The 16,042-nt window shown below is 46.6% G+C and overlaps 2 protein-coding genes across 4 annotated transcripts in view; one reads left to right on the top strand and one right to left on the bottom strand.

Annotated features, from left to right (window-relative positions):
* SERPIND1 (serpin family D member 1) overlaps nucleotides 1–9,893 on the bottom strand; it is a 17,171-nt gene extending 7,278 nt beyond the window's left edge. Inside the window, exons 1-2 of one of the 2 annotated variants that reach the window (XM_017882574.1) lie at nucleotides 9,810–9,893; nucleotides 3,823–4,727 (exon numbers count right to left, since the gene is read on the bottom strand). In XM_017882574.1, coding sequence (XP_017738063.1) covers nucleotides 3,823–4,711 — 889 coding nt within the window. In that variant the 5' untranslated portion in view covers nucleotides 4,712–4,727; nucleotides 9,810–9,893. Of the gene's footprint in view, nucleotides 1–3,822; nucleotides 4,728–4,992; nucleotides 5,100–9,809 lie in introns of those variants that run through there. The other variant, XM_017882575.1, reaches the window with a different exon arrangement.
* PI4KA (phosphatidylinositol 4-kinase alpha) overlaps nucleotides 1–16,042 on the top strand; it is a 158,908-nt gene that overhangs the window by 78,827 nt on the left and 64,039 nt on the right. The window lies entirely within an intron of this gene.

Genomic DNA, 16,042 nt, shown 5'->3' with positions numbered 1-16,042 from the left:
CTCAAATGATCTGCCCACCTTGGCCTCCAAAGTAAAAGGGGAATGAGCCACTGTGACTTGCCTAAGTTTTATTATTATTATTATTATTATTATTATTATTATTATGTTTTTGAGACCAGGTCTCGCTGTGTCATGCAGGCTGGAGTGCAGTGATGCCATCATACTTTATTGCAGCCTCACACTCCTAGGCTCAAGGTATCCTCCCACCTCAGCCTCCCTCCCCAGTAGCTTGGACTACAAGCACGTGCCACGCCTGGCTGTTTTTTCTTTCTGCCTTTTTTTTTTTTTTTTTTTTTTTAGATGGGGTCTTGCTGTGTTACCTAGGCTGGTCTCAAACCCTTGGCCTCATGCAATCCTCCTGCTTCAGCCTCCCAAAGCACTGGGATTATAGGCATGAGCCACCCTGCCAGCCTCAGCTCTGTCTTGATGGCCTTCATCCCTCACACTGTGATTCTGTAGTGACTAACAAGACATTTGGGTGATGCCATGTGTTGCCCTTAGGATCACCACTGTAGATATGGGGACAGTGCTGTGTATCCAGGAATAAGCCCATGTCTATTTTAGCTCTAAGATGTGAGTAACTAATAGTGATGGGTGACTAGTAGTTGAGAACTGGCCATGTGCCGGGCATTCTTCTCAGCACCTTTCTTGTATTATCGCATTTCTGCTCCTAGCGACATGCAAGTTGTGTGCTTTTTGTTATCCCCATTTTATTTATGAGGAAACAGGCACAAAGAAGTGAAGCAACTTGTTCAAGGTTTCTAGCTGGTGGGTAGAGCAGCCAGGATGAGATGAGCAGGAGGTGTCTTGGAGGTTGAAGTACCAGACAACTCCTGCCTGCCTGTGAGTGAAGCTCAATTCCCTTCTCCCTGAGTCTGCCTCACCCAGGGTTTCTCAACCTCAGCATTTTTGACGTTTGGGCCAGATAATAGTCGGTGGTGATGCGGGCTGCCCTGTGCATGGTAGGGTGTTTAGCAACATCCCCAGCCTCCTCCTTCTAGATACCAGTAATGCTTACCCCAGCCCCCCAGGTTGTGACAACCACAAGTGTCTTCAGACCTTGGGGACACAGTTGCTCTGTTGGGAATCACGGCCCTTTACAGTTTGGATGGAGCTGTCCCACGTCTCCTGGGATTCTTTCCTTCTGACTTCCTCCCTAGAGCGTACCTCTGTTTATTGTGCTTTACAAAGTGATTATCACATTCAAAATTAGAACAAAATTAGTAATGGAGATGATTTCATATGAAATTAAGTGAAATTAAAATTACAATTCTAGACACTCTTCCCCTTTGAGAAGCATCCTTGAATGATTGGGTAGTCCTAGCATTTGATCCCTTGTGATTCCCAACATTAAGTGACTATTCTCATATGATGGGGAAAGGAAGCAGAAGTGCTTGCATGTGTGTTTACACTGTGGTGTGACACGGGTTACTGTGTTTAGGAGAATGTCAACTGACCATGCCTGGTCATTTCTTCACCTCCATGCAGGCAGAGATGGTTCGCTGCTGTACTTCTCTACCTGTCCCTGAACCCTCAGCCAGGGCTAATGCAGAGGCCTTTGGTGTACTTGGGGGAGTGAACAGACCAGTAGGACGGAGGACTTTGATGCTACCAAAAAGGCTTCTGCCAGCCTGTTCTGAAGTCAGTCCTAAACATTGGTTATTTGCTAGTAGAAGTAAAATAAATGTCACTAACAATATCATATATGTTTAACATATTGTACTAGTATTGTGATCTACAGTTTCATTCCCTCGAATTCACTGAGCTCTTGCCATGTGCCACTCTGTTGCATCACCATCTCTTATGGTTCTTCCCTTGGCCCTGTCAGAGTAGGTGTTATCTCTCTGATAAAGATAAGGAAACTGAGTCATAGAGATGTTGAATGACTTGTCTGAGGTCACACAAACGAGAAGTGGTGAAACCAGGGCTTAGGCTCTTGTTTGCTCAATTCCAAAACTTGTACTGATAACCAGTAACAAAAAGGATATGTGTGTTCATCATGTACATGTGGTCTCTGTGTGTGTGTCTGCCACAAGCCTGTTAAAACTCAGCCTTTGATTCCACCCACAGGAGGCCAGCATTGTGCCTTCCCTTGGGGTGGAAACCTGGGTGTTAGAGCGGCCCTGCTTGGTCTATCCAGCAGAATACCTGCCTTGTAGAGCTGCAGGGACCTCAACCAAAGCACAGAGCAGATGTGTTGACAGATCAGGAGGGGCTCTGGCCCCCTTTCCGTGAACAGAAGCCAGGAGCTGAGCGGGGTCTCCTTCCTTCGCCTGGGCTGCTATAAAACCACAGGGGCTAACTAGCGGAAAGCACTGGCCTCCAAGTCTTCAGGGACTGCCCTTTGCGGGTACCTGGTAGTCCTTGGTGGCAAAGAGAAGTGGTTGTGTGTCCCCGCAATTAGTCCTGAAGCCAAACCATTCCTCGTGTCTCCCCTTCTGCACTCTTAGCTTAGAGAGTAAAGTAGAGGTTTCCTCTGGTCTGGTCCAGGTGAGGGTATTTGAAAAGAGAGGTTTGGATTTCACAAATCCCTGCTCATTTATTCATAGGATTCCAGGGGTCCTATGGGTGTGGGGTGACCTCCTTAAAAAGTGCCCTTGTGAGGCCGGGCGCAGTGGCTCACACCTATAATCCCAGTGCTTTGGGAGGCTGTGGCAGGTGGATCACGAGGTCAGGAGATTGAGACCATGCTGGCTGACACGGTGAAACCCTGTCTCTACTAAAAATACAAAAATTAGCTGGGCGTGGTGGCAGGGGCCTGTAGTCCCAGCTACTCGGGAGGCTGAGGCAGGAGAATGGCATGAACCCTGGAGGCCCCAGAGTTTGCAGTGAGCCGAGATCGCACCACTGCACTCCAGCCCATGTGACAGAGCGAGACTCCATCTCAAAAAAAAAAAAAAAAAAAAAAATGCCCTTGTGCTCAGCCCAGAAGAGTTGCTGGGGAAATAGTAATTTATTTCTCTATCCCACCTGCCCAGTAGTTCAAAAGTATCCTGAAAAGCACTTGTAGATGTCAATGTCAGCTGTTTAAGCTGAATAGTTCACAGGTGCATTTCTTTAGCCTTTTGTGTATATTTCTGCTTATTGATAATTGGGAAAGGAAAAGAGAAAACTCAAATCCAGGCTGGCCATATGCTAAAACAGTTTTGGTATTACTTCTTCCAATTTAACAGATTGCTAGTGATGGCCTGTCTGGGTTCAGCTTTGGCTCTGCCCCTTAATAACTGGATGCCCTTGGATCATCATTTTACTTCCTTTTTTTTTTTTTTTTTGGAGTCTCTCTCTCTCTCGTCTAGGCAATGGCACAGTCTCAGCTCACTGCAATCTCTGCCTTCCAGGTTCAAGTGATTCTTCTGCCTCAGCCTCCCAAATAGCTGGGAGTACAGGTACCCACCACCACGCCCGGCTAATTTTTGTATTTTTAGTGGAGATGGGGTTTCACCATGTTGGTCAGGCTGATCTCGAACTCCTGACCTCAAGTGATCTTCCCACCTCGGCCTCCCAAAGTGCTGGGATTACAGGCGTGAGCCACCGCGCCCAGCCCATGCTTTTACTTCATGCTTTGGTGGCTTCCTCTGTAAAATGGGGATGCTAATAACAGTGATGATCTCACAAGTCTCTGTTAAAGCACAGAGTTAGGGCTCAGTAAGTGTCAGATGCTACTGTCAACTTCAGCTTGGTTCCCTGTCCCTGTTCCAGAGTCAATCTTGTGTTTTGTTTTCCTGGATAAATTATAGCTACCGTATGTGGGCATTCAATCTACCCACGTACAAAAAGAGTATGTTGTGGGTGTGCTCTGAGAACTGTAAAGGTGCTTCTTACCTTTGAAGTAGATGCAGTTGAGAATCATCATCTGGGTAGCAGGGTCTATGTTCTCCAGAGCATCTTTTATGAGGCCCTTGGTGAGCTTCATGATGTGGTTGTTGGTTTTTGATATGAATGCAGGGTCTGAGAAGTCAGCCACCTGGGCCTCAGCAAAGTAATACTCTCTTACTTTAGTTTTGAAGTCAGGCAGGATTGGAAACTGCTTCTGGATATAAAGGTCATTGACTGACCGCAGTGTGTACCCAAAATTCCTCCTGAAGAGGCGATGAGTCAGCTTACGGAAGAGATTATGAATGGTCGTGATTTCATACTTGCTGCTGGCATTAACAAAGTCTTTAAAATGGAAAATCGAGTGCACTTGTTCATGGGTCTCTCCCTTCAGACCTAAGGAAATCATACCCATTGCAGTAGAAATGCCAACAGGTGCTATGAAGATGTTATCAAAAGTGTTGACCTGGTCTTTCAGCACTCGGTAGAGGTTGAAAGCGAACTTGGCGTTGAGGATGTTAAGGCGCTGGATCCGGCTCTTGCCGTGAAAAAGCTGGAGGATGTTCCCAGCACTTGCATCAGAGTCTGTCGGGGAAACTGACAGACTGTCAATGATGTCGATGTAGTCGTCGTCTTCACTGAGTATCTTCTCCAGGTCCAGATAGTCGTCGTCCTCCTCCCCCTCTGGAATCCAGTCGTTGGTGACGGTGTTTTCCTTGTGGAAGTCGGCAGGGAGAAGAGGCATGCTCAGGTTTTTGTTATTTAACTGCTCCCACTGGGGATCTGCAGACTGAGCAGTTTCCCCTCCTTTCTCAAGCTGATTCAGTGGGCCTTTGCTGCCACCCCACACAGATGTTACGATGAGGAAAATGAGAAGTGGGTGGAACGAGTGTTTCATTTTGGCAGAGCTAAAGCTGGGAGGGAAGACAGAACACAGTGAAAGGCGGCCTGGCTGATCCACACCCCGCTGCAGCATCCACATGGCAGGTTCCCTGTGGCTTTGACCCAGGAGGAGGCCCTCACAGCATTAGTTCTTAACTGTTTTAGGATCATGGACTTTAAGAGAATCTGATGTAGATAAACAGACACCCAGCCTTTGATGTGGGACTCATAAACCTCACTGAAGGATCCATGGGCCCCTTGATGAAAATCCCTTCTTTAAAGGTTTGCAAAACTAACCTAGAATCCTGGGAGCTCAGGCATCCCGGGGAGGAGTTTCTTTTTCTCCAGACACCTTGTCCACCACCGCCAGACAGTGTTTAGGGACCAGAGACAAAGTTCCCACCAGGGGCTCCTGTACCAGTCAGGGGACAGATGGTTCAGAAGTGCAGTAAAGCAAAGACTCTGAAAATAATGCTGCCAGAGCACAAGGGGGATACGGAAAGGGGTGTGGTCTACCCTGTGTGGTAGGAGTGGAAGTGCCCAGAGAGTCAGGAAACTTCACCAAGAGCTGGGTTTGAGTGGGGCGCCCAGGGCTGGTGACTGGAGAGCACCCAGCAGGGATGTGCTTTAGAGGGACTCACCATGCCTGTGTGACTCACACTATTCTACCTTTGCAATGGAGATGCTGTTGAAAAATGTCCATGGGCCAGGCTTTCTGAAAACAGATACTCTAAAGATACTTGAAATTTGTGTAATCTTTGGGGTTGTTTAATATGTTGTGTTTTTTTGTTTTGTTGTATTTGGCTTTTTTTGTTGTTGTTATTTTTTGAAATGGAGTCTCGCTCTATCACCCAGGCTGGAGTGCAGTGGCGTGATCTCAGCTTACTGCAACTTCGGCCTCCTGGACTCAAGCAATTCTCATGCCTCAGCCTCCCGAGTAGCTGGGACTACAGGGGCCCGCCACCACGCATGGTTAATTTTTGTATTTTGTTTAGTAGAGTTTTGCCATGTTGACCAGGCTGGTCTCAAACTCCTGACCTCAGGTGATCCACCCACCTCAGCCTCCCAAAGTGCTGCGATTACAGGCATAAGCTACCACACCTGACCTGGGGTTGTTTAATTTGCATAAGATTTGGAGCATGTCTGGTGCTGGGACCCCTCAGGGTGTAGTGAGATGATAATGGTGGCAGCCCCAGAGTTGGTATCACTTGCTATAGGTATACTTTTTTCTCCTTTGTATCTCTTAGACAATGGCTGCCACTGCTGTCAGGAACAACTAAATCTTCTGTGTTACTGCTTCTAACACAGGGTTAGAAACAAGAGATAAGGTCTGTGTGAGGGTGATATCAGCAAGCTCTTACTCAAGACCTGAGGGGCACTCCCTTTATTTAAGTAAACAAGATAAGCTTTTAGCACAGAGGCATTATGGTAATCCTGCTTTCCTCCCTGACTGGTTCAGAGGAGGATCTGACTTGGCCTATCAAATCTGTTTTGGCTGCCAAATCCTTTGTCTTTCTCTTGCTTACTTCCTGGTTGTTAACCGCACTCTGGGTAGATGAGCTTTGATGCTTCCATGTTTTGCCAGGACAGTGGCCATAAGTGTTTATAATGCTGACTCAGACAGGTAATATGTGGTCCCAACTTCTAATCACCCCAGAAAGAACTGCCAGCCAGGCGCTGTGGCTTACGCCTATAATCCCAACACTTTGGGAGGCCAAGGCAGGAAGATCACTTGAGCCCAGGAGCTCTAGACCAGCGTGGGCAATATAGCAAGTCCTCGTCTCCATGAAAAATTAAATAATTAGGCCAGGCGCGGTGGCTCACGCCTGTAATCCCAGCACTTTGGGAGGCTGAGGCGGGTGGATCACCTGAGGGTCGGGAGTTCGAGACCAGCCTGGCCAACATGGATAAACCCTGTCTCTACTAAAAAATACAAAAAAATTAGCCAGGCGCGGTGACGCATGCCTGTAATCCCAGCTACTCAGGAGGCTGAGGCAGGAGAACCGCTTGAACTCGGGAGGCAGAGGTTGCGGTGAGCCGAGATCACACCATTGCACTCCAGCCTGGGCAAAAAGAGCAAAACTCCATCTCAAAAAAAAAAAAAGAAAAATTAAATAATTAGCCTGGTGTGATGGCACACGCCTGTGGTCCCATCTACTTCAGAGGCTGAGGTAGGAGGATCACTTGAGCCTGGGAGGTCAAGGCGGTGAGCTATGATCACACCACTGCACTCCAACCTGGGGAATAGAGTGAGTCCTTATCTCAAAAAACCAAAAAAACAAAACAAAACACTGCCTTTTGTTAAGCTTATTTTGTGTCTATGACCATTTCCTATTAGGTAGATATTTGAGGGCCAGAATATCTGCTGCCAGTTGAGGTCTGGTAAGAGTTACTGTCTGCTCCTGTTAGGCAAATATTTGAACTCATTAGGCCTAAAGATGGGGTAACTGTTCGGATACTCTGCTTGAAATGCTGTCAGTGTGGTTGATGTTGATAATGGCCTCTGTTGGATGCCTGACATGCCGTATAAGGCGCTTTGTGTAACTCAGCTTCATCCTCCCAGCATTTTACACATCAGGAGACTGAGCCTTTCGTCACTGTCACGAATAAGTGGCAGTGGCTAGATTCGAACCAAGTTGGTTGAGCCTCTAGCCCACATCAAGTACTCTGCCTTGTTCACCCTGGAGTACCAGAGTGCTTCCAGACTCCCTGGCCGTGTAGAGCAGCTTCCTAGCTGTTTTCCCAGTGTCAGTCCCCTTCCTTGGGTCTTCCCTTTATAATACTGTTGAAATAGTAAACTCAAAGTTTGTTTTAGTCACAACTGAGAAACACTTTTGAATTGCACATTTTGGAGCAGCAAAGTCACATTCTTTCTGACTGAAAATGCCTGTTGCCTTTTCCAGGTCCCCATCTCAGCACCTGCCTGAGGCTACAGTGCCGCTAGTTTACACACAGGAAAACAGTTTCTAGAAACGATTTCTTTTTGTTTTGAGATGATGGGGTCTCACTCAGTCACCCAGGCTGGAGCACAGTGGCACAATATTGGTTCACTGCAGCCTGTTCCTCTCAGATTCCGGAGACCCTCCCACTTCAGCCTTTCAGGTAGCTGGGACCACAGGTGTATGCCACCATGCCCAGTTAATTTTTTGTATTTTTGATTGAGATGGGGTTTTACCATGTTGCCCAGACAGGTCTCAAACTCCTGAGCTCAGGCAATTTGCCTGCCTCGGCCTCCCAAAGTGCTGGAATTACAGGCATGAGTTACCATGCCCGGCCTCTAGAAATGATTTCTAATGTATGTATGTAGCTGCAAATAGAACTGGGTCCAGTTTCTGAATGGAATCAGGCATCGGTATCAACAGCAACACACTTTAAAAAGTCAGGAACAAAGAAAGTAAGCAGCTGGTAGAAGGCTTCTTGCCCAGCTACACTTCAGGTGTCCTCCTCTTATCACTTCTTGGCCTTCTGGCTAAGATCAAGAAGAAGAAGACCAGGCATAGGGGCTCACGCCTGTAATCTTAGCACCTTGGGAGGCCAAGGTAGGAGGATCGCTTGAGCCCGGGAGTTCAAGACCAGCTGGAGGAACATAGCAAAACCTCATCTCTATTTTAAAAAAGAAAGCCAGAAGAAGAAGGAACAAAGGGGAAAAGTTTTGTCTCAGATAAAATAAGGTTAAAGAAGAAAACAAAAACTAACTTGAAGAAATAAACATATTCAGGAAAATGCATCTGAGGCCCGATAGAGTGGCAGAGTAAAGACATTCATGTTTTATCCTGGTATTCAGAAGTTATATTTGGAAACTTCTTATACCCTGTTCCCACATTGTCTGATGAAAAGCCAAAAATAGTTTTCATCATTCCCTTACCAGAGGAAGGAGAAAATATGTCCGATATCTTTTATGGATTGAAATTAAAGATCTGAAGGTAAATCTTCCTATTGTTTTGCTATTTAGTATAACAAATGTAGAAGACGTTTAAAAACTGTCACTAGGTTGTGATTAAATCCAGATGACTATTTGAAGAGAAACAATATATTTTAAAGATAAATCATTCAAAAGTTTTTCTTTTTTTTTTCCTGGGAACTTCATATTGTGCTTTCTTGCTAATTGCCAGAGCTAGGTTGGCCTTTTCAGTCACGCATCAGAGTGTAACACTTGATAAACCATCGTCCCTCCTGGCGTGTGGTCTCCAGGCCCAACAGAGCAGGCAGAATGGGAGAGAAGTAACTGCCTAAAGTTTGGAAAACTTTTTGTTTTGAAATAACTTAAAACTTTCAAAAAAGTTGAAAGAATAGTGTAGTAGAACAACTCCTGTATACCCTTACCCAGATTTACCAGGTTTAAAGTTTTGGAACCTTTGCCCTGTCATTTTGTGTGTGTGTGTGTGCGCGCGCGCGTGTGTGTGTACGTGTGTACTCACATGCATGAACGTATACATTTTTTCTTCTGGACCATTTGAGAGTAGGTCTCCTATATCTTGTTCCTCTAACCTTTTTTTTTTTTTTTTTTTGATGGAGTCTCACTCTGTCGTCCAGGCTGGAGTGCAGTGGCACGATCTCTGCTCACTACAACCTCTGCCTCCTGGGTTCAAGCGATTCTCCTGCCTCAGCCTCCTGAGTAGCTGGGATTATAGGCACGCGCCACCACGCCCAGCTAATTTTTGTATTTTTAGTAGAGACTTGGCTTCACCAGGTTGGTCAGGCTGGTCTTGAACTCCAAACCTCGTGATCCACCTGCCTCTGCCTCCCAAAGTGCTGGGATTACAGGTGTGAGCCACTGCGCCCGGTCCCTCTAACCTTTAATACAATACTTCACGGAAAATACCTAAAAGCAAGGATATTCTCATACATAATCACAGGACAGTTACCCAGTTTGATTAATAAAAGTACAATACTTTCATCTGTTCCATAGTTCCTATTCTGATTTTGTCAACTCTCCCAACAATGCAACTGACACAGTTTTATAACAGGCAGATTGAAAAATGAAACCATTTCCCACTTCTAAAAGGTGTAGAAAGCTTCTGAATTCTTAGTTTGCTAGAAAAATGAACCAGTTGCCTATCTTTGAATACCACAAATAATTTATGATCAGCAGAAATATTAGAAACCCAACTTACCTCTGTGCTTCTGAGAAGTGGCGCTTCAGAGATGAAAGCAGCCAAGGTCATCAGTGGGGTTTCAATGTGAACTTTGGTGCTGGGCTGTTGCTGCATATTTTCCAAAGTAAATATGTCCCAATCCAAACACCAGGCAACTAGCTTGGTCAGCACAAACCCCCTCAGCTGTGCCTTTGATAACTGCAGAGTGGCTTGCAGCTCCTCATCTCCAGTTCTTAGAGCTGAGATTTTGAGTATGTGACGGTTACTGTGTTAGCATGCACTCATAGCCTTGGTGCAGGAGCAGCCCTTCCTGAGGTCACCACATAAACAAGGGGCTCTTCTGGCCTTTGAGGACCAGGCTGCATTGAGGGTAGCTGAAAGTAGAGACCATGCATCTGCCTCCAACTGTGTCTTCTCTTCTGGGATGATCACAGCATCTGCCCTCCACCTGCTCTCCGGGGTTGATGTGGCTGGCTCAGCCACTGGGCTGGTGTCTCCATCCTTCCAAGAGCTTGTTCCTCAGTGAAAAGTGGAAGAGAGAGGACAAAATGAGTGGCTTACGGAATAAGGAGACCGTGGCATGGACCTTTCTCCAGTCAAGGGTTGCTGTGTTTGTTGCCAGTAGGTGCAGCCCAGTACTCCTGTCTGTTGTGGGACAGATAGGACTATTATTGAGTAGTGCTTCCCAAACTCAGGGCCACTTAGGCATTCGTGGGGATCTCTGAGGCTGTGATACATTTTGTGATTCTGTTTTTGGGTTTTTTTTTTTGAGATACTTTTGCACTGCTGCCCACGCCGGAGTACAGTAGTGCGATCTCAGCTCACTGCAACCTCTGTCTCCCAAGTTCAAATGATTCTCCTGCCTCAGCCTCCCAAGTAGCTGAGATTATAGGCACGCACCACCACAACCAACTAATTTTTTGTATTTGTAGTGAAGACGGGGTTTCACCATGTTGGCCAGGCTGGTCTTGAACTCCTGGACAGAAGTGATCTGCCCGCCTCGGCCTCCCAAAGTGCTGGGATTACAGGCGTGAGCCACCACACCTGGCCCTATGTGATTTTTGAGACAGGGTCTCACTCTGTCACCCAGGCCGGAGTACAGTGGCATGATCTTGGCTCACTGCAGCCTCAACCTCCTGAGCTCAAGCAATCCTCCTCACCTCAGCCCCGCAAGTAGCTAGGAATACAGGTGCATACCACCATGTGTGGCTAACTTTTTGACTTTTTTGTAGAGACAGGGTCTCCCTATGTTGCCCGGGCTAGTCTTGAATTCTGGGGCTCAAGTGATCCTCCCGCCTCGGCCTTGCAAAGTGCTGGGATTACAGGCATGAGCCACTGTGCCCAGCCTTATGATAATTTGTTTTTTAATTTGTGTTTTAAATTTTATGATCTAAAAAGTTTTAAGAATATTCTGGATTGTCTGGAAGATCAGCTTATCACAGAGACTGCTCCTCAAGAGCGTGTTTGGGAGTGTCGGCACCCAGAGTCTATCTGAAGGGAGAATGTGACTCCTAGGAGAATCTGCGGGTGTGCAAGGGGCCCATGGGGGTGTCTGTGCATTGCTGTGTTTGAGAAATTCTAGGGTGTACAGGTCCATTGTGTTCAGGACACAGACCAGTGGTTGTGTTTGAGTCTGGTTTTGCATTCTAGCTTTGGTTAGAGCTGTCTTAGAGCCTTCATCTGTCACACACAATACTGAGTCTTCAGCATGGCACCATAGGCAGAGACTGCTGCCTGAGCCCACACACCTCCTGGGGCCACCTTCCTCACTCTCTATCTTGTTCTCACACATGCCAAGCCTGGCTCCAGCACAGCCCTGGCACTTGCTATTCTTTCTGCCAAGGGCACCTTCCCTGCAGACCAGCAGGTGGCCGCTGCTGTCACTGTTTGCTCTTGGTTTCACTGAGGCGTCACCAGCCACCCTGGCTGAAATTGCCCCTTGGCCTCCAGCTCTAAGTGTTCTGCTCTCTGAAATGAGGGTGACAGTTACACCTACTGCATGAGGTTGTTGTGAAAATGGAATGAGATAGTGAATGTGTGGAAAGCATGTAGAGTGGTGCCTGGCATTCAGGAAATGTTAGTCCTCATCGTTTCATGGTGTTACATATTTATTCACAGAAATGGTCTGGGAAGGGACACAGCATTCGTTTTCATGCTATGTACTTCTTTGACCTTTTTCTATGTGTATGTATTACTTTTGCTATTCTTAAAGCCAGTACCGGCCAGGTGTGATGGCTCACACCTGTAATCCCAGCACTTTGAGAGGCCAAGGCGGGTGGATCACTTGAGGCAGGAGTTTAAGACCAGCCTGACCAACATGGTGAAACCCCGTCCCTACTAAAAATACAAAAATTAGCCGGATGTGGTGGCGCACGCCTGTAGTCCCAGCTACTCAGGAGGCTGAGGCAGGAGAATCGCTTGAACCTGAGAGGCGAAGGTTACAGCGAGCCGAGTTCGTGCCGCTGCACTCCAGCCTGGGTGAGAGTGAGACTCTATCTAAATAAATACATAAAGCCAGTATGTTTCCTTCCTATCTAGATTTCTGATCATGTAACCCACTATTGAAAAAATTTGATTTCAATCCCTCTTGACATTGACATTTTTCAGTCATTTTCCCATTTAGTGGTAACAGCTTGTATATGGCTTTAGCCCCCACTGTAGAGTAGTACCTCCTGTCACACATACTCCATTGTTCTTTTGCAGTTTCAAGGCTTGTCTCATGGGTAGATATTTTTTCCAACTTGAAAAAATTTTTTTTAGTTAGAAAAAAGTGGGGTCTCACTATGTTGGCCAAGTTGGTCTTGAACACCTGGCCTCAAGCAGTCTTCCCACCTTGGCCTCCCAAAGAGCTGGGAAGACAGGTGTGAACCACCTCATCCAGCCTTGTCCATCTTTTAACATGAAATTTTAAAAATATACAGAGGGGCCAGGCACAGTGGCTCATGCCTGTCATCCCAGCAGTTTGGGAGGCTGAGGCAGGAGGATCACTAAAGTTCGGAAAACTTTTTATTTTGAAATAACTTCAAACTTTCAAAAAAGTTGAAAAAAGAGTGTAGTAGAACAACTCCTATATACCCTTACCCAGATTTACCAGGTTTAAAATTTTGGAACTTTTGCCCTGTCGTGTGTGTGTGTGTGTGTGTGTGTGTGTGTGTGTGTGTACACACGTGACTAGCTTGGGCAACATAGCAAAACCCATCTCTCTCTCTCTTTTTTTTTTTTTTTTTTTTGAGACAGAGTTTTTGCTCTGTTGCCCAGGCTGGAGTGCAGTGGCTCAATCTCAGCGTGCTGCAACCTCTGCCTCCTGGGTTCAAGTGATTCTCCTGCCTCAGCCTCCCAAGTAGCTAGGATTACAGGCACCTGCCACCATGCCTGGCTAATTTTTGTATTTTTAGTAGAGACAGGGTTTTACCATGTTGCCCAGGCTGGTCTTGAACTCCTGACCTCAGATGATCTGCCCGCCTTGGCCTCTCAAAGTGCTAGGATTACAGGCATGAGCCACTGTGCCCAGCTAGCAAAACCCATCTCAAAAAACAAAAAAGCATTAACTAGGCTATGATGCTACACACCTATAGTCCCAACTACTCAGGAGTCTGAGGCAGAAGGATCACTTGAGCATGTACAGTGAGCTATGATTGTACACCTGTACTCCAACCTGGTCGACAGAGTGAGACCCTGTCTCTAAAAAAATACATATACGTACACAGAGAAATCGGAATAATTGAATACTAAATATCCATACACCCACAACCTAGGTAGAATAGTTAATATTTTGCCATATCCACTTAATTCCATGTGTTGGGGGCTATTTTCCTGGAGTGTTTGAAGGTGAGAAGACATCACTCACTTCTGCCCTGGGCACTAGCACCAGTGTTTCTTCTATCGAAGGGTCTCTGCCCTGTGCTGTGCTACCATCACTCCTGGGAAGATCACAGGCCTCACATATATCACATGTCTAGTCCAACTCAGATTACTCCATGACTTCAAACATGTATTTTATGGCTTTTTAATTTTTATCTGGTCAGGGTTTCATGCATTGCATTTGGCTGTTATATCTCTTTAGAATCCTTTATCTATTTCAGTCTTTCCACTTCTCCCTGACCTTTATTTATTTATTTATTTATTTATTTATTTATTTATTTATTTTGAAACAAAGTCTCACTCTGTTGCCCAGACTGCAGTGCAGTGGCGCTGTCTTGGCTCACTGCAACCTCAGCCTCCTGGTTTCAAGCTGTTCTCCTGCTTCAGCCTCCCGAGTACCTGGGACCACAGGCGCGTGCCACCACACCTGGCTAATTTTTTATATTTTTAGTAGAGATGGATTTTACCATGTTAGCCAGGCTGATCTCGATCTCCTGACCTCGTGATCTGCCTGTCAGCCTCCCAAAGTGCTGGGATTACAGGTGTGAGCCACCACGCCTGGCCTGACCTTGATACTCTTTAGGAGCGAGCAGGTCTCGTTTCTGGAGACTAGAGCAGTCTCAGCCGAGACAGTGGCCAGCAGGCCTGGAGAAGTCAGAGAACAGGGAGAACCTATAGGGCCACTTTTAAGCCAGAGTCCTCAGGAGGGAGCCAAGAAGTTCACAGGGTCAGGAGTAGGATCCCAAATCAAAGATAGAGTCCACTTCCTCTTTTCAGTGTCAAAATCACTTTGAGCTTCCCAGCCACGTGGAGCTGCTGTTCTCATTGAGAGGGAAGCATTCTAGAAGCTTGACCCTTTCCATAACCACCAAAGTCTAGTTCTCTTTAGAAGGTACCAGAACCTGTTAGCCACATAGGCCTTGAATTGCAGTCTGGAAACCCCTTCATATCTCCACCATCGCTTATCCAGGGAGGCCGATCACTTCAGAGCCAGTCAGTCCCACAGTTGCGTATTCTTACTCTCACCATCCTTGGCCGCTAGCTGAACTGGAAGCCCCTTGTCAACTGTCCTTTTGTGGCCACGTCGTGTGCAGCTCAGATTTCCTGCCCTCTGTCGCGTCAGTCTACTGTTACCCTCCACACAGCACTCTCCAAAGCTCCCCACCTCCTCAGCACCTATCCAGAGCCCACTGTGCACCCCCAGGTCTTGGCCCACTCTTCCCAAGGACACAGTGCCCTGGTGGCTCTCAAGCAGAGGTGTGGAACCTTCTTCCACACAGGTTGCCAAGCCCTTGACCGGCACCTGCACCCTCCCTTTGATTGTAAAAGGAACAAGTTCATGAAAGAGCTCCAGGAAATACAGACATGAAAGAAGAAAAGTGAAATCCCTAGCAACCCAGAAATAATCTTAATATGTGGCTGCTTTTTCCCATCTTTGTTCTATGCATATATGTTTAGATTTTTAAAAATCTGGCTGGGCGCAGTGGCTCAAGCCTGTAATCCCAGCACTTTGGGAGGCCGAGACGGGCGGATCACGAGGTCAGGAGATCGAGACCATCCTGGCTAACACGGTGAAACCCCGTCTCTACTAAAAAAATGCAAAAAAAACTAGCCGGGCGAGGTGGCGGGCGCCTGTAGTCCCAGCTACTCGGGAGGCTGAGGCAGGAGAATGGTGTAAACCCAGAGCAGGAGAGTGGTGTAAACCCGGGAGGCGGAGCTTGCAGTGAGCTGAGATCCGGCCACTGCACTCCAGCCTGGGCGACAGAGCGAGACTCCGTCTCAAAAAAAAAAAAAAAAAGATTTTAAAAAATCTATATCATTATTTATGCATTTTGCTTTTCTTTCACTTGACATATTGTGATTTCTACATGTGTCACCAAATAGTCTTCGAAAATATGATTCTTGGCTGAGCACAGTGGCTCCTGCCTGTAATCCCAATGCTTGGGGAGGCCAATGCCGGAGGGTCTCTTGAACCTAGGAGTTTAATACCAGCCTGGGCAACATAGTGAGAGCCTTTCTCTACAAAAAAATGTAAAAAATCGGTAAGGTGTCTGTTTGCATGAAAAAAGAAATAATAATAATTAAGCCGGGCATTGGCCACTACTCCATCTGGGAATTGAGTAAGTAGCACCTCTACCTGGTCACTGCACTGTCTGGGAAGTGAGGAGCACCTTTGCCCAGCTGCTGTGCAACCCTCCAAGTGTGAATTGGCAGCCTTGTGTGTGATCTTTCTCCCTTCCCCAAGTTTGCATTTTCAACATTAAAGTTTACTTTTAAATTAAAAGTTTAGAATTGGAAAAATAATAATAATAATTAGGCCAGGTGCAGTGGCTCACACCTGTAATCCCAGGACTTCGGGAGGTTGAGGTGGGCAGATCACTTGAGGTCAG

Source organism: Rhinopithecus bieti, unplaced genomic scaffold (assembly GCF_001698545.2).
Source record: "Rhinopithecus bieti isolate Rb0 unplaced genomic scaffold, ASM169854v2 scaffold_13317, whole genome shotgun sequence".
Classification (NCBI taxonomy): domain Eukaryota; kingdom Metazoa; phylum Chordata; class Mammalia; order Primates; family Cercopithecidae; genus Rhinopithecus; species Rhinopithecus bieti.
This window is presented reverse-complemented; position numbering and strand designations above follow the sequence as displayed.